Genomic DNA, 23,044 nt, shown 5'->3' with positions numbered 1-23,044 from the left:
CATGATCCAGTATTCAGAGGTTTAGAAATTCCCACATGACTGAATGGATATTGTAGTTGTCATCCAGATGTTTGGAATCTAGAAGATAACCACACTGAATTTCCATTATTTTGATCACATCTGTGCAGTTACCTCATTCTATTATCTCTGGAAATCTTTTGTCTCTACAAACAAATTACCAACAAAAAAAGACACAGCCCTCAGGGCATGAAATTAAAACCTACTTATTGCTAGTAAATTATTATAGAACAACATATCCATAAGCTTTCTTCCTGAAAAGCTAATGAATTCTAACTTTAATATATTAGCATTACTTAACATGTATGGTAGCAATTTGCATGACATGGCTAATGTGCCAGTAGTTCACAAAAATCTTGAGAAGAGGCAATTTAGCCAGATGGTTTTGCTCTGCTGGTATTTCTGTTTGTATTAAGGATCCTCACAGGGAGGTAGGGGCTCTAGCTACATCATGATTTGGGGTAAAATATGCAGAAAGGAAAGTGTAAGACCATTCATGTGTGCACACAGAGAGAAGGGGGTCAGAACAACTTGTAAGCTGGAGACACTCTGACCTTATGTTACCCAAATCTGTGTCATAAGCAGGCACTTTGGACTGTTTCATGTAGGCAGTCTATTTAAACTGCCTATAAACATTGTTTTTCATAATAGCTGTGAAGTGTAAGAATAGAGGCTTATTTCAGTTCATTTAAATTTATTTCTGATGGCTAATCCAAATTCTATAACTGTCATTTACTTTTATGTAAATGCTGTGTGTTGTACGATTGATAGAACATACATATCGATCAGAAGCAACAAAGTAGGGCGCCTGGGTGGCTCAGTTGGTTAAGCGACTGCCTTCGGCTCAGGTCATGATCCTGGAGTTCCAGGATCAAGTCCCGCATCAGGCTCCCTGCTCAGCAGGGAGTCTGCTTCTCCCTCTGACCCTCCCTCCTCTCATGTGCTCTCTCTCTCTCTCAAATAAATAAAATCTTTAAAAAAAAAGCGACAAAGTATGTGGGTAGGCACAGGTGAAAGTTATATTAAATAGCCACAGGGAATAAACCCTGGATTCAGCTGGGGTTTACTAAAAAAAGAAACTTAGATCAATATATTGGATTGCTCCCTTTTGAAAGGCTTCTGCAGCCTCTCAACAGGCAGTGTAACTCTGGAAACCTACTTCTGGGAATTTATCCTCAACCAATACTTAAAGGTACAGATGAAAGATTTATGCTCCAAGATGTTCATTACAGCATTACTTATGAAGAAGAACAAACCGGAGCCACCTTATAAACTAATGCTTCATTCATATGTTGAAATATTTTGCAGTCATTAAGCACATTTTAAAATAATAATGACATCGTGACATGTTGATAGTATGAAATAAAATGAATAAATGAATAAAAGCAGTTTATAAAACTATATATACACACATAGACACATATATGCACACACATAATGATCAATTATGTTTAAAATACGCATAGAAAATGAATGGAAAATAGGCACATAAAATGATTACCTCTGAAGAATGGGATTATAAATGATTTTAAAATAACTTCCAGTAATTTTTAATCTTAAATAAACATAAACAGAACCTGAAAACCCCCAAGTAATACTTTTGTTTTTACAGCAATGCAAGGTAATCAGGAGAAAATGAATTTTAGAACCAGAAATCCTGGATTGAATCCATTTGATCTCTTACTTGAAATGTGATCTTGGCAAGCCAATTAACCTCTCTGAGCTTCTATATATAAAGAGTCCAGCATAATAAATACTATTTACTCCACTAATGCATAGCCCTTTAAGGCTTCATCCCTCTGTGAATGTTTAATGGGTTGCACTCTCTACAAGAGCAGTCCAGAAAGTAATCCCTAAGAGAAGCTTAGTCAACAAGATGGGAAATCCCCAAAATTCCATTATATGTTATATTAAAACAATTCAAGAAAAATGCCAAAATCATCCAATCAGGGACTGATTCCAATATCTAATTAAGAGTATTACACTCCAAGATACCTGCCTTCCAACACTTACAAAAAATAAAACTTAAACCTCTCAAGGGTTAATGTTGTGATCAGACTCATAAGTAATGTGTAAATTGACACAATTTTTCTGAAAAGCAATTTGGTAATGTATATCAAAATGAATATTCGCACTGTTGGTACTAGTAATTCCAATTCTAGAAATCTATCTTAATAAAACTATTAAAGCTGGGGACAAAATATATTTTCAAAAATATGCTGGAGCATATTTCATAGATTGGGGCAAAAGTTAATGTCTGGGCGCCTGGGTGGCTCAGTCGTTAAACGCCTGCCTTCGGCGCGGGTCATGGTCCCAGAGTCCTGGGATCGAGTCCCACATTGGGCTCCCCGCTCAGCGGGAAGCCTGCTTCTCCCTCTCCCTCTCCCACTCCCACTGGTTGTGTTCCCTCACTATCAAATAAATAAATAAAATCTTTAAAAAAAAAAGTTAATGTGTGATAGAGGAATAGGTACAAATTGTTTAAAATCACATTTCCTAATTTTTTATGAAATAGGAAAAGGTATAAAATGCTAATTAAGAAAATGGTATGCAAACTATTATATTCAGCATGGTCATAATCATCTTATATGTGTCTGTGTACATATACACATAAATACACACATCAGCATGCATTACGGGAAAAAATAGGCCAAAATGTTAATAGTAACTGATTATAGGAGAATATAATTTCATTTTTTATACTTTATATTTTCCAAGTTTCCTACATTGCCATATATTATGTTTATGAAGAAAATCTTAAAAGTCCTTGGTAACTTCTGTCATCTTGAAAAAGTAACAAAATGAGACAAAAACAAGACTTGAATGGGTTATGAAACCTAAATGAATGGAATCATCCATTGCTTGTTCTCTTCTGGCACTCCTTTATAATGTCCATCTCTTACTCTGCTCTTGTTCCTCTACTTTTTGTCCAATGCAAGGTATGGAAATGTATGTTATTCTTGGAATAATATAAAAGTTCTTTATGGAGTGTCTTAGGATTTTCAGAGGACAGGTGTACATACAATATTATATCTCTAAACACGGGATATGTCCTGGTAGAGTACAAAGCACAGTAGTCCAACAGACCTGAGTCTGAAGGCTGACTCAGTTTCAGCATTCTCTTTTTTAAAAGAGGGCTAACAATTCTAATTTTGCAGATTTATAATCATAATCAAATGAAATTACGGTAATGCATATGAACATACCTATCAAAGTGCCTGAGTTTCAATAGTCCTTTGCAAATTTAAACATAACAGAATTGGATTGTACACAGAGTAGTGATACTCTGCAGAAAGCATTTATGAAAAATTATGATTTAAGACAGTATGTGTACATTTGTATTCAATGGGTTCCTAAAGCAGAAATTGGGACCAAATATTGGCTGTGGAGAATGAAAATGCTAACCTTACACTAAGCTGCATGCTATCTGTGAGGGAAAAAAAATATTCTTTACCAGAAAGATCACACATTTTCTGCTGTCATATCCAAAGTTCAGGTTAGCATAGCTAAAATCTAGATGTATAAAAATTGCCAAAGATTTTATGGGGTCCCTCCCCTCCACCACCATGAGTGAGTTTTGGTCCCTATAGTGATGAAGGTATAAAGAAGAATTTTAGGTCATTAGACAAATATTTTTGAAAATAATTATATTTGCTATAAAAGGGGATTTAAAACTCAGTAATAGCTTTCATTCTCAGTGGATAAGATACCGAAGAGCTATTCTATGACAAACCAGTTTCTTTCAACACACAAGGAAATGTGTATATACATCCCCCAATCTATGGTAGTATTCTATACACACTTCTTAGGACTCTCCTTTGCTGACTTAACATAACTCATATAGACTTGTCTCTTTATTTTTATTTATTTTTATTTTTAAATATTTTATTTATTTATTTGACAGAGAGAGACACAGTGAGAGAGGGAACACAAGCAGGGGGAGTGGGAGAGGGAGAAGCAGGCTTCCCACGGAGCAGGGAGCCCGATGCGGGGCTCGATCCCAGGACCCTGGGATCATGACCTGAGCCGAAGTCAGATGCTTAACCGACTGAGGCACCCAGGCGCCCCTGTCTCTTTATTTTTGAAGGGTTCCTAACATGTGGACTATTGTTAGATATTTTGGTTATTACAAATCTTTTATTATAATCAATGTTGCACTGAATATGTACATCTGTATTTACATGTCCAACTTTATCACTTACATTTAAAATTTACATACATAAAGATATAATATTCACATATATTCTTATATACATGAAAAATTAAATTGTCTTTTGAAGAGGTTGAACCAATTCACAGTCCTCTAACAGTGCAGAAGAGTGCCTGTCTTCCACACACTTGCCAAGACTATACAAGGTACTCTTTGATTTTCACTGATCTGATGGGTAAAAATACCACCCAAGTCTTAATTTGTATTGTTTTTATGCTACACGAATGAGACAACTTTCAAATGTTCTCCATTTCTCTATGTTTATGCCCTTTTTTTTTTGTCTATTGGTCTTTATATGTTAGATAATTTAATCCTGTTAAATGTGTGGCAAATATTTTTCCCACTCTCATTTTTGTCTTTTTGACTTTATGGTGGGGTTTTTTTCATGCATAAATTTTTGATACTCTTAGAGTAGAATTTGTCAGTCTTTCCTTTCTTGGATTCTGGGTTTGTGTGTGTGTGTGATTTAGAAAGATCTTCCTCACGCCAATATTATTTAAAATTTTTTTCCTATATTTTTATGTGGTATTTAAAGCTCAACCTTCGTATGCTTTTTTTTTTTTTTCCTCCAGCTGGAATTTATTTTGGTGTAAGGAATCTTATTTTTTTCTGGACAGTTACTCAGTTGTCCCACTAGACTTCACTGAATAATCCCTTCTCCTGCTCTAATATGAAATGCCACTCTTGTCACATATTAAAATATTGCATGTATATAGGTCTCTTTCCAATTCGGAAGAATATAAAACATTGAAATATAATGGAGATAACAGCAGAGAGGATAGAGAAATTAAAACCAATGTGGAAAAACAAAAAAACAACACAAAATGATAGCAATGTGGAAATAGATCAGCATAAAATGAGTTCCCTGGCAGTAAGTGACATCGGACACTAACTTAAGAGTGAGAAAGAAGGAGGGAGTTCTTTGGAATTGTTCTCCATCCTACCTGTGGGACTGGTTGCAAGGGAGGCAAACCATAAGAGACTTTTAGCTCTAGGAAACAAACTGAGGGTTGCTGGAGGGGAGGTGGGTGGGGATATGGGGTACCTGGGTGATGGGCATTAAGGAGGGCATGTGATGGAATGAGCACTGGGTGTTACATGCAACTGATGAATCACTAAATTCTACCCCTGAAATGAATACTACACTACATGTTAACTAAATTGAATTTAAATAAAACATTTAAAAAAAATCTATGATGTTATAAAAACTCAAAGAAGTGTACAGCAAAGAATGGATTTTATTGAATGTAATTTTAAAAATGTAAAGAAAAAGAATAATGCTATCGTTCAGGCATCAGTAATGAGAAAGTGTTTTGTGGAAGGAAGCCACTAACTTATTTCTTTTCCCACTCTCTCTTGTAGTTATTCATTGGTTCTTCTCTGAAAGAGGGAACACAGTCCTTACATCATCTAAAAATTGTGAAAACGTGACATATCATTCACTGGCTTGCTCTAAATCCAATTATTGTTATACATTGGTGAAAAGGAGAGGTATCATTATTCGGGTGATAACTTAGAAAACAATTCTTCAAAGCATTTATCAACAGTCCAAGTTCTCAGGAGTCTTGGAGAATAAAGGAAATCTGCCTTTATCGACATTTCCTATTTTTTGCTGTTTTTGTTTTATTTCCCTCCAAATCTTCTGTTCTCTTCCTTTCCCTGACAACAAGAGTTACTCTCAGCAACAGAAACCAATTCACACTAAAGCACAGATGACCAACTAACTTCTTCTTCTATACTTCTCCCATAGGGTTTTCACGGCAAAAACACGGAAGCTTTGGGCTAATGCGAAGATACCCATAGGATGCTATGGCCAAGTGTATGAACTACCAGGTGGCTGGGTGTGAATCATGATCCCACTATATCTGGCTGAGAAGCCTTGGAGAAAGTTATCTTAATAGGGTAACAAAAGTATTTACTTCACAGGATTCCTGGGAAAATTAAAACAAGATAAAACATACAAAAATACTTTTAAAGTGCCTGGTACATGAGTAAAAGCTCAGTGCTTTGTTGTGCTGTTATTAATTTCAGATAAGCAGGCAGCGTGGCTCCCCAGCAACCAGGAATCATGTCACATTGCTCTGTAATTTGTATGAGGTAGGTGCGAGACAGTAGAAAGAGCATGGGAAGGCCTACATCTGAGTCCCTACCACGCTTCCATGGGAGTATAATCTTGGGGAAATCATCTGCACTTTCTAATGTCAGCTTCCTTGTCGATAAAATCCTGACCACACAGGACTCTTAGGAAGACAGAACAGGATAATGTATTCATGTAAAGAGTTTTGCTAAATGAAAGGCACTGAACATAACGTTAATTATTATACTACAAAATTTCCATCCCAGTCATAGATTATTGTTATATTCTTGGTTAACAGGTTCATATTCATTCATATAATGAATGTATGTAAGATTCATGGGAGATATAAAAATAAATAATAAAGGAAACTTGTTATTGCATGCTTCTACTTTAATAGAGTTCTAGTTTTAAAAAATCAAAAGTTCAGGGCTAAGAAGGCATGGAGAAAAATGTCTATGAGTCTTTTATGCATTCTTAAATTGAGTTTTTGTGCTCCTAATTAATTAAAAAAAGAAAATACACATGTTTTATCTTCCATCATAATCCAAAAGCATTCTTTCTTTCTGTTATAATTCTAGGCTATGATGCCAATCTGCAATTTCTTTTCTGGAAAAGTCCATTTTTATCGTGTGATCTTGGTACTAACCTATTATATAAAAATTGGATGTTACAATACAATTAAGAGAGAATAGTGCATTGTGAATCATCATATCACAAATAGGCCCAAATGTAATGAGTTATTTCTCCTATTCTGCTGCTGTTGTCCTTAGGACTCTGAGGAATATCCACTCAGTGTATTACATGTTTGAAAAGGAGTCCCTTCCCAATTAATGCATGATGCACGTGGAAAAACTCAGCAAACTGCAAAGAGCTTTCATAGGTAGGATGCTATTATAATTAGTATCACTGGTAAGATACCTAATGGGCATGTCAAACATAATTTGGTCAAACCAAACTCTGGTACCCGCCCCTTGCCCAGAATGGCACTTTCTGCAGTTTTCCCATCTCAGTTCACGGTAACTCCATCCTTCCAGTTGCCCAGGTCAAAAACCTAGGAGTAATTGTTGATTTCTCTCTCTCTTTTCTCAACCCATATCCAATGCATCAGCAAATCCCGTCAGCTCTCCCTTTCAAATAATTCTTACCACCCACACAGCCACATGTTGGTGCCTGGATCCCTGCCACAGCACACCACCTCCCCCCCCCCCCCCCCCCCCGTTGTAGCCTTCTCCATTGGACTTCCTAATTTACTTCTACTTTGATTACTGTTTGTCCACAGGGAAGGGGATTGTTTTGTGCCCTTTTGCATCCCTTGTGCCTAAAATAGCAGCTGGTAGGTAGAAGACACTCATTATATTTATTGATTTTAAGAAAAAAAAACAAAACAGCCTCTTAACTGGTCTCCCTGCTTTAATTCTTGCCCCTAGCAATCTGTTTTCAACAAAACCTTCAAAGGATTTCTGTTAAAACCTAGGGAGTTATCACTTCTCTGTTTCCCGGTCTCACTCAGAGTAAATGCCCAAGTCTTTACAGTGGCCTATGAAAGCCTACATTATTTATCCCAGCCCCCACTCCCAGCTCCCAGCCTTGGTCCACCTTACCTCCCACCTCATCTCCTCCTCCTTTTGCCTACTCATTCTGTCCTCCCCACCCTGGCCAGGTGTGCTGGCTGTTCCTTCTGCTCGGAAAGCTCTTCCCCCCTACAGTGTCAGGGCTCACCTTCTCACTTCTGCCAGGGAGGTCTTTGTTCAGATTTCCTCTTCTCAGACAGGCCTTCTCTGGCCACCCTGCGGACAGTCACACCCCCACCTTTACCACTTTCGACTCCTAAGTTCCGCTAATGTAGAACCATCTTACATCATTCCCTGCCTTTTATTCTCACTGTTTTGTGGATTGACTTTCTTCCCTCTCTATAATGCGAGCTCCAGAAGATCAGGGAACTGTTAAAATCTCTTTCATTTCCTGCTGAATCCTAGCACCTAGAACACGACTTGGTACGTAGTTGATGGTCAATTACTATTTATTGAATGAATGAAAGAAGTGATATTCTCTCAGTGGGTATCTAAACCTACAAAGGTAGTTGGTCAGCAGGAACAGAATACATCCGTTGTGAATTACTCTTACAGGTTATCTCTATTTATCACCGTATCCTAAAGAGACCTGGCATAGTAGTATATCAATCTCTCTCCAAGCAAGTCAACAATATAAAAGTTCTCAAGAGAGAGAACTGTTAACTCCACCCCCACTCCCCTGTTGTTGTTGTTGTTTTATGGCACTAGTAAGGATTTTTCCCATTAAAATGTATTTCTTTCATAGGCGATTTTTTTTTCTCAAATCTGCCTTACCCATGTTTTTCTGGCCACAGCTGCAAAGTTGAGTATTTGGTGCCAGAGGCAACTGATTAGGTTAAAAATACATACTCTGCTTTAGGCTGGCAACCATTTGTATTGCATTATAAGATGATATTAAAAATTATGCCTTGGACTCTGAACTGTCTATAGCATAGCGCATCTGTCACCCCAGTTTGTCCTGACAATCTGCCTAAGAGAGTGGGTAGAGCAGTCAGGGATATTCCCATTAACAGATAGGGAATTTGGGCCCAGAAAAGTTGGTAATATAGGAGACCCTTGGCATGATTTACTACTTTTATTTTTTAAATCTTATTTTACTGCAAGTCATCTCAAACCCCAAATAGAAAAGTTGTCCTGGGCGCCTGAGTGGCTCAGTTGGTTAAGCGACTGCCTTCGGCTCAGGTCATGATCCTGGAGGCCCGGGATCGAGTCCCACATCCGGGCTCCCTGCTCAGCGGGGAGTCTGCATCTCCCTCTGACCCTCTTCCCTCTCGTGCTCTCTATCTCTCATTCTCTTTCAAATAAATAAATAAATAATCTTTAAAAAAAAAAAACACCTCATTTAAAAAAAAAAGTTGTCCTAGGTTACACAATTAGTGTTTTTGAAAAAAGCCTCAATTTGGGACATACTATTGGGATGTTGAACATCTGTACTTAATACACTGTCATGATGTTTCTTCTTGCTAAAGCTGAGCTCTAATAAACTGGCAAAGATAAACAGGATCCAACCTCCCTACGGTTTTAATTTCTAAGAAAGCACATAATTTATGAAACTATATTTTTGCCCTAAATTTTTATTCAGCGGTGATCTAACTTTAGACATCCCCTCCTCCTACCAGGCTGGTTTCTGAAGAAAGTTCTACCTTCTTTCTCCGATTTAAAACACCAGAATATGAGCCCTACTAAGTAGCATAGAAGTCACCCTCTCCAAAATCCTCTTTAGCTGAGACCCCGGGCCTGGACCAAACTCCCTCCCAAGGGCTCTTGTAGAACCTATGCCTTTGTCCCAGTGTTGCCTCATGTGAACCACCCATTTCCCAGCTGTCTCCCTCCACAGATCCCACATTTCTGACGAGCAGGGATTAATCACCTCTGTATCCCAAGCGCTAACACAGTCCTTGGCACATGACAGGTGCTCCCTAATGAGAGCTGACTAAGCAAATGGAAGAAGGTAGTCATCAAGAAGAATGGGAAGAGAGGGGGAGGCGATTTCATTCTGGTCCCTTTCCCCTGCTCACTTTCTAGTCTCTAGACTGTAGAGTTTGGAAGTAGAAACCAGCTCTTCTCTCTTAGGAAGACAGGTACCGGCCGGCACCATGCAGCCATCTGGATCTCCATGCTTTGGGCTCTAAATAGGAGGGCAGACCCCACTTGGGAAGGCCTGCGGTGGTCCAGCACTGCCACGACTGGAGGTGTGTCTGTGTAATTTGGGGATTCAGCATTAGGAAGCTCATTTGCCTACAGTTATAAACTAGATTCTCCGATAGTAGAAGTGATAGTCTGGTCTTCCAATCTGATTTGTCTTGTATTTTATTTATCAATTGGTTCAGAAATCAGGGCGTGGAAGAGGATTTTGTGTGTGCGGGGGCGGAGGGGCTCGGGGAGGGAGGTTCTTAAATCTCTTCCCAGTGTGGACCAGTGGGCTTTGATATTTTTTAATTTGAAAGGCTTCTCCTTTGCTATAAATTACAGGTCCCCCAGCCTACCACTGTCTTATTAATAAAGGAGGAGACAGTAAGGCAAGATATTGCTGTGAAATAACACATTATTGTGAATTCAGCAAACTCCAAGAAGCCCAGAAACAAGGGCTAGACTTTATGATGATAAAAGCCTTTCTATGCCACCAGTAGAACATTTTGTTTTGCCTGCATTCCTATAATCATATGGTCCAAAAGTAAGTATCATGGGTGTACTGGGTGGCTCGGTCGGTTAAGTGTCTGCCTTCTGCTCAGGTCATGATCCCAGGGTCCTGTTTCCAGCCCTTGCCCAGCTCCCCACTCAGCAGGGAGTCTGCTTCTCCCTCTGCTCCCTCTCCCCCCGGCTCGTGCTAGCTCACACGTGCTCGCTCGCTCTCTCAAATAAATAAAATCTTTAAAAAAAAGTAAGTATCAAATTACTTGTATCAAACTTTTGGGCCTCTCCCTCCTGACATTCTCTCCTTTTCCTCAAAATCTTCAAACCCTGCTCTAGTGGACATGCAACCACATGAATTGGATCTGCCAGGACCCCCTCCACACTTCTTCCCATAATGCTAAAGGAATGCTTGAGTCTGGCCATGACAGGGTGACAGATACTTTCTCATACAAGGCACGTGATTCAATCCATGGAGTGGAATCCAGAAGTATGGACCCAAAGGCACCAACCTGATTCAGGGGCTGAGTAGCTGTATGTGTCCTACAGACCTATTTCATCATTACTCAAGCCTGGGGACTCTACTAGGTCAGAGTTTTGGCAAATAATAAAATGTTCCAATTTATTTGGTGGTAGTGCTCATCATGGCTGATTTCACACAACGCTGCTAGGCAGGGATCATCACCCACATTCTACAGATGAGGAAACTGATTTGAAGAGAAACACAGCTAGTAATGTGAAAGGTGGGGACTTGAGTCCTTATCTTTCAGTCTTTAATAACTACACATGGTATTATTCCTAGTTTTCCATAGCGCCCCAGAGGGGCCCATCCCTGTTACTGGAAAATGCACTATGAATGTAGGAGACACTGGTACAGTAGGGCAGGATGTGTTTAAATGCGATAGGCAGAGTATTACCGCAAGGCTCTTAAAGAACTGTGTCATTGTCCTGCAAGGATAGGCACAAGATGAACAGAAAAGTGGCACATGGAGGCATGTACAGGGCATAATAATTATGTGACTACCAATCTCCAGTGACCAGATTTAAATAGAGTTTGGGGATGGTGATTTCTCTAACTTGTTGGAAGATGCTACATTAATACACAATAAGTAGGACGCACCTATGAGCCTCTGCTTCTCAGAAGCTTCTTTTCCAAGCTGAGCTTCCAAGATCCGTAGACCAAGCCTCGTTTGTTTCCTATGTCACTGGACACTCAGGGTTTTCTCCTTCGTTGAAAAGTATTGAACCACCTCTTATCAAGAGAAGTAGGTCCCCACAAAATTGCCTCTGGACCCTCAATCTTTCTGTTGTAATACCAGAATCCAAGTACAATGCCACTCACTTCCACATGTTATCAAAATGAATAAATACTAGATAACCCAGAGTTCACCCTCAGAGACATGTCCATGAGGAACTCCAGACATTTTGGATTTAGTGTCCCCAGGATTAAATCCCACAGTGTCAACAGAAGCTTATTTTTCCTCTTTGGCTCTTTCCCTCCTGCACCCAATACCACCATGTTCTCTAAACTGAAAGTAAGGAACCTAAGAGGCCTAGAATCATCCTTCATTGTAGTCATTAAAATGATTGTCCAATCCCAAAGCTTATGTCTACAAAATATCCCTTCCTGTGCTCTTCTCCATTCAACTTCTGTAACTGCTGCTCAAGTTCTTGATCTTAACACTTTTTCCCTGGTCTACTCTAATCTTTTCCTCAGTAGATTCCTTGCCTCCACTCTCACTTTTGAAGAACTCCTTGGAGACCTGCTCTCCTTAGGATTACTGTCATAGTTCCTACCCTTTCCTACACTTTGATCCCTCAGTAAAGCTTTACGGAGGTGTTTATCACACCCTCTGTCAAAATTGGGTCGTCCATTCATCACCTCAGAACTCTGCCTCTGGTCACATCACTCTTTTTGACATTGTTCCAGGTACTAATAAAAGTCAAATTTGTGTGTTTGAGCTATTTCTATTCCCTTGTCATCTCTGAAATATCGGGGACTATCCCTCTAATTCAACAAATCATTATTCCTATCATCTAAAAAAGTTTGGAAATCTCATATTGTCTGATCACATGTTCCCATACTATTTAGAGGACAGTCAAGAGTTCTTTTCTCTTTCCACCCAATTATACTTTCGATCTCCTCCCCCCACCACACCTGGCCATGCAATTTCCATGGTTACCAGCTCTGATCTTCTGCTAGGCTCCTACTCTTGGTGAGTGTTCAAGGCACACACCTTTGAATTGTTACTTTGATTTAAACTTTTTTTTTTTTTTTTTACCTATTTGATGTACGAGGTGCACAGCCTTTATAGCTCATCAAGTGAATTTCTCTTGGACGGTAAGTTATAGCAAGGCTATACAAAAGTAAAAGGAACTTTTTTGCTAATAGGAATTCATGCAAGTGGATGCTGTTTGATGATAATGAGGAGAGCATTCAAAGCCACTCAAATAATATGCAAAATTTAATAGTCATATCTAGATTTCAGTCTTGGGCATGTAGTCACAGAACTTTATCCCACCCAAACACCCAGATATTTCCACATCTGGTGTAGCTGATAGTACCCCAGAGTGGTGTTCACTGCGATCTGGTCTTGGCTCTGCAAACTCATGCTATCACCATCACTGCGGATCTGGGCCTATTGCTAGAGCCTATGCAGTTAGGGACCACACTTAAATGAGGATTCAAGTAAACAGAGCTTGGTAAGTGACCGGCGCCTTGTCTCGGCCATACTTACTTGGTGAGGTGGGGGAGGCTGCACCTCCTTCTGCTGACGTGGTCGGAGGCTTTGTGTCTGGCACTGGCAGAGGCACAGGCCTGGCCATCGGTGGTGGCGGCGGCGGTGGCAACATTGGGGTGGGAAGGAATGGGTTGTGCACTTTGCCTTGGCTACTCCCATTGGGCTGTGAGGGCGGGAGCAAAACAAAACATGCAGAAGGAAAAGAAGAAACAGATACCAACTGTTAGCTGCTTCTGAAACCGAAAGACACATTGGTTATCTCTTATGTAAAATTACAAAGTATTCTAGCTGCTTGAATTCTTCCTTCAGAGCATATAGACAAAAAACTGTTGGGTTGTTCTTAAGGCATTTCACAAAAGCATAGCGTCAGGCACACATGCTCAATGGAGCCTAAACTTATCTCTTGAATTATTCTGACCTTCTCTACCTCCTGCTTCCCTAAAACGACCTGCCAACTTTTGCTTGGAATGTTTCACTTCCGTCTTAACTGCTATCTTCATTGTCATTCTCACGATTGTTATTTATTTAATATGTAAGTGTTTTATAGGTTGTGGAATTATTCCATACTGTCTACTTATACAGATATAATGAAGTTTCCCAAATACATATTTGAAATTAAAAATAATATTTTATTTTCACTCCTCAAAGTTGATATTATATAACATTTAATAAATATGTTAAGTGAACATAAAAAATTTCTTTCACATATTGTATAACATCAGGCACAGAAACTTTAGAATTGAGCTGTCAAAATTCTGCTAGGGAAAAATATCACTTCTAATTTTGATTTAAATTATATAAGCATATGCTATAACAGTCATATTTATTTGGCTGCCTGATGTTAGAACAACCAAATAACAGCTCTTTGACAAAAGAAAGCTCCCCCTCTGAAGAAAGCAATAAAATCCATTTTATTTTCAAGTTTTTCAAAACAGTCCCATGAAGAGAACTGCCTCAAACCCCATAAAACTTTGATCAAAATGCAAAACCGGGAGTTTGACAGTTATATAGGAGAATGTCAGGACTATTTTTAAAAAAGTTAGAAATTTAAAAGTCAGATGCTTGATGCTGGTGATCACTTCAGATCTTTCATGGTCTCCCATGTGGCCTTTCTGACTCCAGACTTTAGTGACACTGTACATGACCAATAATCGCAGCTGGTATTTAGCCTGTTGTCCCGAGTCAACATTCAGGTGAAGGAGAACCAGTTGTCCCAGGCTTTTAAGTTTAAGCTTAATAATTCCACAGAGGCAGCCTCAGCCAGCCCCTCATCCACATTCTCTTATATATTTAGTATTGTTCCTCAAAGACTATCTCGTCTGACAATCAGAATGCTCTGCTTTCTTGCCAGCAAACCTGCCCGTGTGTTATTTCTGAGTGGGCTGAAAGTCCGTAAGTGAATGCTTTAGAATAAGCCAAGCAAATGAATACACAAGCAAAAAGAAAAAAGGCCCCATATTGATTTGTTGTCTAGACAGAAATGTATCTGCTAACACATCACCAGACATTAGTCAAAGCTGCCTGTTCTGTCTCAGATATGCAGAATCAGGTATTTCTGCAAGGGAGGAAAAATCGGTGATAGGGCCGTGTGATATAATATTCTAAATTAGGCAGTAATAATGACCTCTGATCTGTGGCTTCACGCAGAGCTCTTAAGAGAAAAGGAAGATCACATTTGGCTTTATGCTGGTCATTATTTACTATTCATTATTATTATTAGTGGCATTGGGATACAGCTACCCAACTGTAAACACTCAGTTCAACTCTGAAATAAAATTTGTGATCTTTAAAAATCACTTTTACGTTTGGAATATTGTCTCAAGTTGTGATTATTTGGTTTATGAGAGAAAAAATGAAAACATTCATTTGAAGCTGTTGAATACTGTTTAGCTCTATACAAAGATAAGTGGGAAAGATAACTACTTGCAGAAATAACAAACCATAATAAACTGTACTTCTAGCATCTTGAGTTCAAGTACTGGTCAACTTGATCTAAAGTGTTAGAAGACTGTATTTTTAAAAAAATATCAACTTAGTTGATCTGAAACATCTGTGCTCCCCTTGTCCCCCTACCTCTCCGTACCACCCCAAATCATTATTTAAAATCATTTGGTCTTTCTATTTTGTTAACTGTGTGAGCCCAAGGGTTAGTGTGCACGAGGTGGAATTATCAGCCCACAGACCTTAGAAGGTTATATGGTTCACCCTTGAGATGATTTATATCCATAAACTTGACAGTTGCAAACTTAACACAAACACTTTTTAAACCCTGGCCAATCACTCTTAGAGCAAGTTAACTTTCCCACAATCTAGAATAAATATGACATTTGCCTGCAGTCCGTCAGCACAACATTAGAGCACCGTGTCACATGGTCAGAAGGTCTCCCCTTGTTATTTTTACATTCGGTTAATATTTCTAAAGAAATCGGAAAAAAAAAAGAGGTCTCCTTACATTGAGGAACCCCACCTGTCCAGCCTGCTGACCAGCATCAGGGCAGACAAGTTGGACAAACTCTTTCAGCGTCTCCTGAGGGTGATAGCGGATGGCTGGGTGAGAGAAGTAAGGCCCGGGCTGCTGGATAATGGGCGATGTCGGGAAATGAAGAGTCGACGGTGTTGCGTGCGGGCTTGCTGTAGGAAAAGAAAATGTCAGAGTCATGAAGAGAAAGGCCCGCTTTGCCACAGCATCTAAGCTTGATGCAACATCCTTTTTCCTTTCTTTCCTGACCCAACTCACGGCACTGTTCATTTGGCTGAATTTAACACTGGATAGGTCTGATAGATTTTCTTCCTTAAGGCTCTAAGACAAACATGGAGGTTAGATTAGGGTAGGATTTCAGGCTGTCTTTCCATTTTCAGTGGACATGAGTTATAAAGGCATTAATAATCCTTGGTGAAGCTGAAGATTATTCATTACCTTAAGAGCCTTTTTAATGAAGCAAGCAATAAAAAATGTATTTGGTAGATTAGATCTGATTTAACTGACATTACATATGACAAGTTCTAGTTTGCACATATGGATCCTCTTTCATGCTGAGCTAACCCATAGACAATAATTCATTGTTAAAGCTCTTATACCCCTTTCAAGGAAATTTCTAGGGACTAATACAGGATGAAATTTTTTTGAAGTATGTAGTAAATGATCACTTAATGAACCTGTGCAATTTGGGTGCCTCACTTTACATGGAAGGTTTACGTAGCCCCCCCACCCTTTTTTTGGCCATTTCAAAGCCAAACTCAGAAATGCATAAATATTAGAGAAGGGGAACCCACAGGCTGAGTAGGCAGTGACCCCTGCTCAACTGTGGGCCTTCTGCCCATAAAAATTGATAAAAGAACTCAGACAACTATTACTCCTTTTTATTTGAGCCCTGCTAAATTTTATTTGTACAAGAAGATTACACTAGATTAAAAAACTTATGTGAGCCGCTTGATAATGTTTCTGAGAGAACTTCTGCCCTTGAATTGGAAGGGTGATTGATAAAATCTGCTGGAGAAGAAGAGCAGCATATGGGAAAGACTGGGGACACTCAAACCAGTAACGCCAAGGTGGCAGCTCTTACTTCTCAGTGAGGGCCAGAGAAACGGCTCTCAGATAAAAGCAAGTGAGAATATTTATCTTGCCTTACTCTTTGCAGTTAAGTCTTCAAACTCAGGGAGTCCCTGCAAAGACCAAACAAAGGAATGGCCCAGTTTTCGGGGAGTAAGACTTTCGAGAGTCTTACTGAGAGTGACTCATAAAACTGTAGAGCAAACTAAGCAAGAGAGGCCACACTTCCTACCACTACCCCATAAGCACGGCTGAGGACTGTACAAATCATACATCTCCACTGATACACTGAGCATGGGGTTCTTTGTTCCCTACTGGGATGTCTTTAGTATTGGGGCACTTTCTGACTAATAGGACTTTGAGGTTCAGAACAGTATCTGTAGTTTTTAAAGAGTGAAAATGGGGGTTTGGAGTGGAAGCAATAGTCTATTCCATGCCTTGCAGATGATCTTCATTCACACAACCTTTAATCTATCCAATAAACATTGATGAGTTTCTACTCTGGGCATGGGATACAACAGTGGGCCAACACAGACAAAATTTTATCTTCAATCATACCATTGAGGGCATCTTGAACACAGCCTAGTGAAACCCGAATTCTTGTCATCTTCCATCCTTAATACTTGCTCTTCTTCCAATCTTTCCCGTCTTAGAAAATAGCTTTTCTACCTATTCAATTGTTCACTGTCATATCCCCAGAACAGTGTCTGATACTCAATAAATATTAGTTGAATGTACAATGATCGACTGAGTACAAGACTGGTATAGAAATCAAGAACCATACAGACAGACTTAAAACTTTGGTTTTTTTCCCACCTGGCAAAAAGCCAGAGAGTTTAAGGATCCGTTATTGTCTCTGAGTTAAAACCCACAAGCGAAGAAGTTAAATGGCTCTCGTCATCTCTTACTTTGCAAATTGTGCTTTAAAGAACCAAAGGAGTTTTTGTTCATCTAATATGGTATGGTTGTCTTTGCTGGTAGCAAGAAAATTTGACCCCGCACCCTGCATTTGACCAAATAGTTTCTAGTCAGGGATGGAATGTGGCATTTCCCAAACAAGGCTGGGAATGTACTAAGCATAACAAAGTGATACATTGGACTTCTGCAGCTTGTCAAACACAAAGGTGGGAACTCCCTTGTCAAGAGTCCCCAGCAAGCTGACCTTAATGATAAAGTGACAGTGCTTCAGGTGCTCAATGGAAAGTGATAAATGATTGTTTGATTATGAAAAATTGTGGTGGCCAACAGAGAATGCTGCCCAAGGGAAAATTTCACTTGAGTGAAGATCAGGCGGATAATAGTTAAAGGAAGGTGATAGAGGGAAGAATTCAACAGATCTTGGAATCCCTCCTTTAATTGCTAATAAACATCCTAGCCCTCTTTGTTATTATTGCTTAATATGTAAAAGAACACCATTAGCAACTTAAATTTAGACCTTAGTTTCGTTATTATATTTTACTAAAACAATTCACATTTTCCTTGTGGCCCAGAGTTTAACACAAACCTGAGAACACATGGTACTATATGAAATTAATTCTGCAATGACTGACTTATAGGGACCAATTAATTCTTAATTAGCACCAGGAAATCATTTAGCCTGTAGTTTCAAATTAGGCAATTGCTGAGTCTGCATTTCAAAGGGTTATCCCTCACAGCCCTCACTTTCTCATGCCTTGGACTTCTGGTTCAGCCATTAGTTCATTGTGGAACTGGGTATATAAATCATTCAAGATCCTGAGCTTTAATTTCTTCAAACAGAAAATAGTTGTGTTACAGACACTACACAGTCCTGTTAAATATTATTAAATACATGCTATTTCTCTGGATAAACTGCTAGTATTACTCTTTTACTGGACAAGACCCGTGTTCTTTCGTTCTCTAAAGCTCAGGCTTCAGCAACATCTAAATTTGGATTTTCTTATTTCCCAGTTCTTGTTTTCTCTCTTTTATCTTGAATTAGACATTTTCAGTGTGCCTAAGTTTTTGTCGAAGTAGCCTCAAATCATTTTAGAAAGTTTTGTTGGGGTGAAATCAATCACTCACTCAATCTGTAAAATTCATTAAACGTACGTCAAGATCTTCCGATCAGGGGTCCCACAGAAGAGAAACTACCATTTGAGAATTCTAACATTACGAATCTGGCGTGGTGCTAATGCAATGCACAAAGAATGGTCTCAGTCCAAATTTTTGACAGAGAAAAACATCTCTTATGGATGTGTGTGTGTGTGAGCAGTTGACACAATAAAAAATTATAGCACATTATGTAAATGCATATTTAGATCCTTTAAAATGTGCATTATTTACTTGAGAGTCAATAAAGGCTTTTCTCAAGTGGTTACAGTTTATTGCAGTGCATCCATCTGTATCCATGTTGATGTTAATACAATTTTGTGTATTAAAAGGCACTACAAAATTGGCTGCTTCTGGGGTCTAATACTCTTAGTACCCTAGGCCAGGAGCAGCGGAGAGTGTCAGAAACACTCCGTTCTGGATGGATCTCCCTACCAGCTTAAACTTTAACCAGAGGCCAGACTTATTTAAAACAACTGCTGGGCTTTTCACAAACAATACAAATAAGAAGGAAGGAAATTTGATCTGGTTTCTCCGGCTAGAATGGCACTGCCTACACACTCTGAACAAAGTAGCCACAATTGAAGAAACGGGGAGCCAGAATTTCCCAAAGGGTGTAGAGCTCAGTTATTTATTACAAAATGATCATATTACTGGATACTTGAAAAGAAGAAAGCAGGTCAGGCAGGTTGGTTTACTTGTTTGTACTCGGCCCCTGCCCCTCGCTCCGCTTCTTTAAAAAAATTCTCTTGGTTTTGGTTTGAAAGAGGAAAAAGCTAAAAAGTCAACACAATACGTATTTTTTTTTTTAACTTAAAAATGCTTTCTCCCTTAAAGCATGAATGAGGGCTGGGGAAGGAGAAGGTCAAGGTCATTACTGTCTTATTGTGTATTTGGGGAGACTTACTTGATCCAAGTGACTCTTGGTCTGGGTCCTCCATAGGGAGGCCTTATAGACATATAAGTCTAGCTCAAAAAAGATGGTTATCAGGGAGGCACAGCCAGATAGGTTTGGAAACTCGTACTTCATTTTTTATAAATCTTGGGAAAGAAAAAGAGAGAGGAAAGTGATTCCTCCTTACCATTTTTAGCAGTTTTGCCCAAACTCAACCTCCAAGAATTCTAATAACCTTCTAATAACCTTCCTGCATTTTTCGTCAAACCAAAATTTATGGGTTGAATTCTTGTATTTAACCTGACATTGCCTTAATTGCTTTATTCCTTGTCCACGAACCATCACAGACTCTCACAGATTAGACAGAGACTTGGATCCTTTTCACGTGGCTTTCTGGCAATCCTAGAGTCTCTTGCATGGGATGCTGCAAAGAAAAGCTGTCAAGAGAGCAGTGCAAACAATAAAATCTAATCCCCCTTCAGGTGCAGTGTGCTCTTAAGACAGTGTGACACACAGCCTTCTCCCCTCACAGAAGGAATGATCACTCCCAAGCCTTGGCATCTGTAAAACTTCAGTCTTACCATTAATCAACCCTAAGTCAGCAGCAACAGGTGAGAGTCCAAAGTGTTCCTGTGTTAGCGCCGTTACCAGAAAAAGCCACCCCTCCCCTCAGCGGTAAGGTGTTCTTCAGACAAAAATAACCATTTCCATAGAGCAATGGTGGCCTTAAGAACTCCTGACTACTCATATTTAGAAGTAAAGACTTTTAACAAGGCAGAACTCTAAAAGGAGAGGAAAGTGGAAGGGAAAAAAAAAAAAACTGTACTAAGAAAAAAAAAAAAAATAAAGGCTTCCACAAAGGCAAATGGAATTTGAATTATTTGGGTTGTCAACTGCTATATACTTGGCTTCTTCAGAAATTCAAAACCACCGTATATGACACCACTGTAGCTTACCTAAAGCTGAGAAATCTATCTTAATGGTCCATAGCTATAATTTATAAATCATGCCTGAGTCAGACCTGCCACTTATCAAAGCCCAGGACTTTGGAGTTATGGGATTTGTTTTAACAGAGACACAAGGAAAGGGGAATTGACAATGGTTTTTAAACCTCAAGGAGGAGGAGCCTTTTCTGAATAACCAGCCTTTGACTTGAGGCAAACCAAGGTTTTCAAAACATATAGCATCTATCTTCACCATGGCCGCGATGCATGTGAAAGACCCGGATGTCACAAGAGAAAAACGTATCTGACACTGCATGATACCTGGTAAAGCCCTTAGTATTTTTATATTACTGCTACCGAAGTAACTTTACGTTACACTGCATTTCCAAGACGGTTGGTATATTCTATTCCTTTTGAATTAAGGGGATCCTCAGGTTGGAGATCAAATTCCAATGTCTTCTGGAAAAACAGACAGAGAGGGGGAGGGGGAGGGCGAGGTCTTTTAAAATTTTTATTTAGATCCATTTTCGCTCCTGAAAGACCCTTCCTGTGCTGAGACCCTGTCTTAGAATCTAGACCCGGGGTTGGCACACATTTTCTGTAAGGGCTGGAGAGCAAAGAGTTTAGGCTTTGCAGGCTGCACGGTCTCTGCTGCTATGGTGCAGAAGCAGCCACAGATATTACACAAACAAACGAGTGTGGCCATGTTCCAGTAACATTTTATTTTCGAAAACAGGCAGAGGGCTGGATGTGACTTGTGGGCCATAGTTCGCAGGCCCCTGGCGTAGACCCACATAATTCCTGTCCACCCTCCAGACATCTGCCATGCTGTGCTCGTGAGTTGAGCCCCTTTCACCTCTTCCCTACCAAACCCTGTCCTTGACCTGGTCCACCTTTCTGCTGAAGACTCACCTTTTTGAAGCTTTCAAAGCAATCTGCTTGCCTTCTGTATTTCCACTAACTAGCCATTGTCGCTCTTTTTCTCTTTGATGGGAGTTTGTACCTTTGGCCTACCTTCACCCACTCCTGCTCCCACCGCCCCCCCCCCCCCCACTATAGCTCTTTGATTGTCCCTCTTCACCATTATTTAACCTGCTTTGGTCTGTGCTGGTTTCCCACACCTGTGTGTGTACAATTTCAAGTTAAACACAGGAATCCAAAAAAAGTAGAGGTACAATATGAGGACTGTGGGCTTTAGAGTCTGATAGGTACAGATTTAAATTCTAAGTCTTTCACTTACCAGTTATGCTTTAAATTTCCGAGCTTCTCTGTGACTCGGTTTTGCCATCTGTACAGTGGGGCTAATAATACCTCAAGACTGTTGTTAGGATCCAATGAGACAAGTATATAAGACACGAGGTGTAGTTCCTGACCATGTGGGTAAGTGATCCATAAATAGCTTCTTTTATTGGTAATACTATCATAAGTAAGGATGGGGATGTGGATGGGAGATAAATAAATTGAAATCTGTTGCTATTTGCTAAGACTTGTTTGGATTACAGAATACACAAGGGGAAAGAAATATTAAGTAAGAGTAAGAAGGACCTGCTGCTTATCTGTCATTTGGACAAATGAATACATAAATATTGATGAAAGAGTAGGTACTATCGGTATGGACATGACAAGAGGGTCTTGAAAAAAAAATCCCTTAACAACAAAATGCAAAACAAAGCAACCATAGCAACAACTCTGATCTAATGGTCATAGACACAATGACCTATAAAGACTGTTTTTGACCAAATATACTTTGAACCTGTACCTTTGCTGAAATCTCAAACTCTGACAAAGTAGAAACTTAGAACTAGGGGCCTGTCTCCCTCTAGACTCTATTTTTCACTTAGATCTACGGTCCTTCAGTGTCCATACTGACCTCCCCCTTTACCATGTAGACCCCTGCTACCCAGGCACGCTTCCAACCTAATCAGAATCTGAGCATGTCTTCTCCTGCCCCACCCCCACAAGCCCAGATATGATGGAAATTTCTATCATTCCCCTGAAAGGCCCACCATGTCAGTCTTTGGGAGTTGCTGATCGGAGATCTAATACATGTTATTGCTAGGAAAAAAAAAAGTTTTTAGGGGCTCCTGGGTGGCTCAGTCGTTAAACGTCTGCCTTCGGCTCGGGTCCTGATCCCAGGGTGCTGGGATCGAGCCCCGCATCGGGCTCCCTGCTCAGTGGGAAGCCTGCTTCTCCCGCTCCCACTCCTCCTGCTTGTGTTCCCTCTCTCGCTGTCTCTGTCAAATAAATAAATAAAATCTTTAAATAAAAAATTTAAAAAAGTTAAAAAAGTTTTTAAAGAAGATCTGGAGTACTTTTAAGGAAAATTTTCTAATTATT

General features: G+C 39.6%; 1 protein-coding gene across 6 annotated transcripts in view; it reads right to left on the bottom strand.

Moving 5' to 3' along the window:
• NFIA (nuclear factor I A) overlaps positions 1-23,044 on the bottom strand; it is a 355,478-nt gene that overhangs the window by 38,681 nt on the left and 293,753 nt on the right. For 5 of the 6 annotated variants that reach the window (XM_027597934.2, XM_027597919.2, XM_027597911.2 and 2 more), the window contains 2 exons: positions 15,701-15,879; positions 13,246-13,411 (listed from right to left, as the gene is read on the bottom strand). In XM_027597934.2, coding sequence (XP_027453735.1) covers positions 13,246-13,411; positions 15,701-15,879 — 345 coding nt within the window. Of the gene's footprint in view, positions 1-13,245; positions 13,412-15,700; positions 15,880-21,129; positions 21,167-23,044 lie in introns of those variants that run through there. The other variant, XM_035727035.1, reaches the window with a different exon arrangement.

The sequence above is a fragment of the Zalophus californianus genome, chromosome 4, assembly GCF_009762305.2.
Source record: "Zalophus californianus isolate mZalCal1 chromosome 4, mZalCal1.pri.v2, whole genome shotgun sequence".
NCBI classification, from domain to species: Eukaryota; Metazoa; Chordata; class Mammalia; order Carnivora; family Otariidae; genus Zalophus; species Zalophus californianus.
Note: the sequence above shows the minus strand (reverse complement) of the source record. Positions and strands in the feature narration are given on the sequence as shown.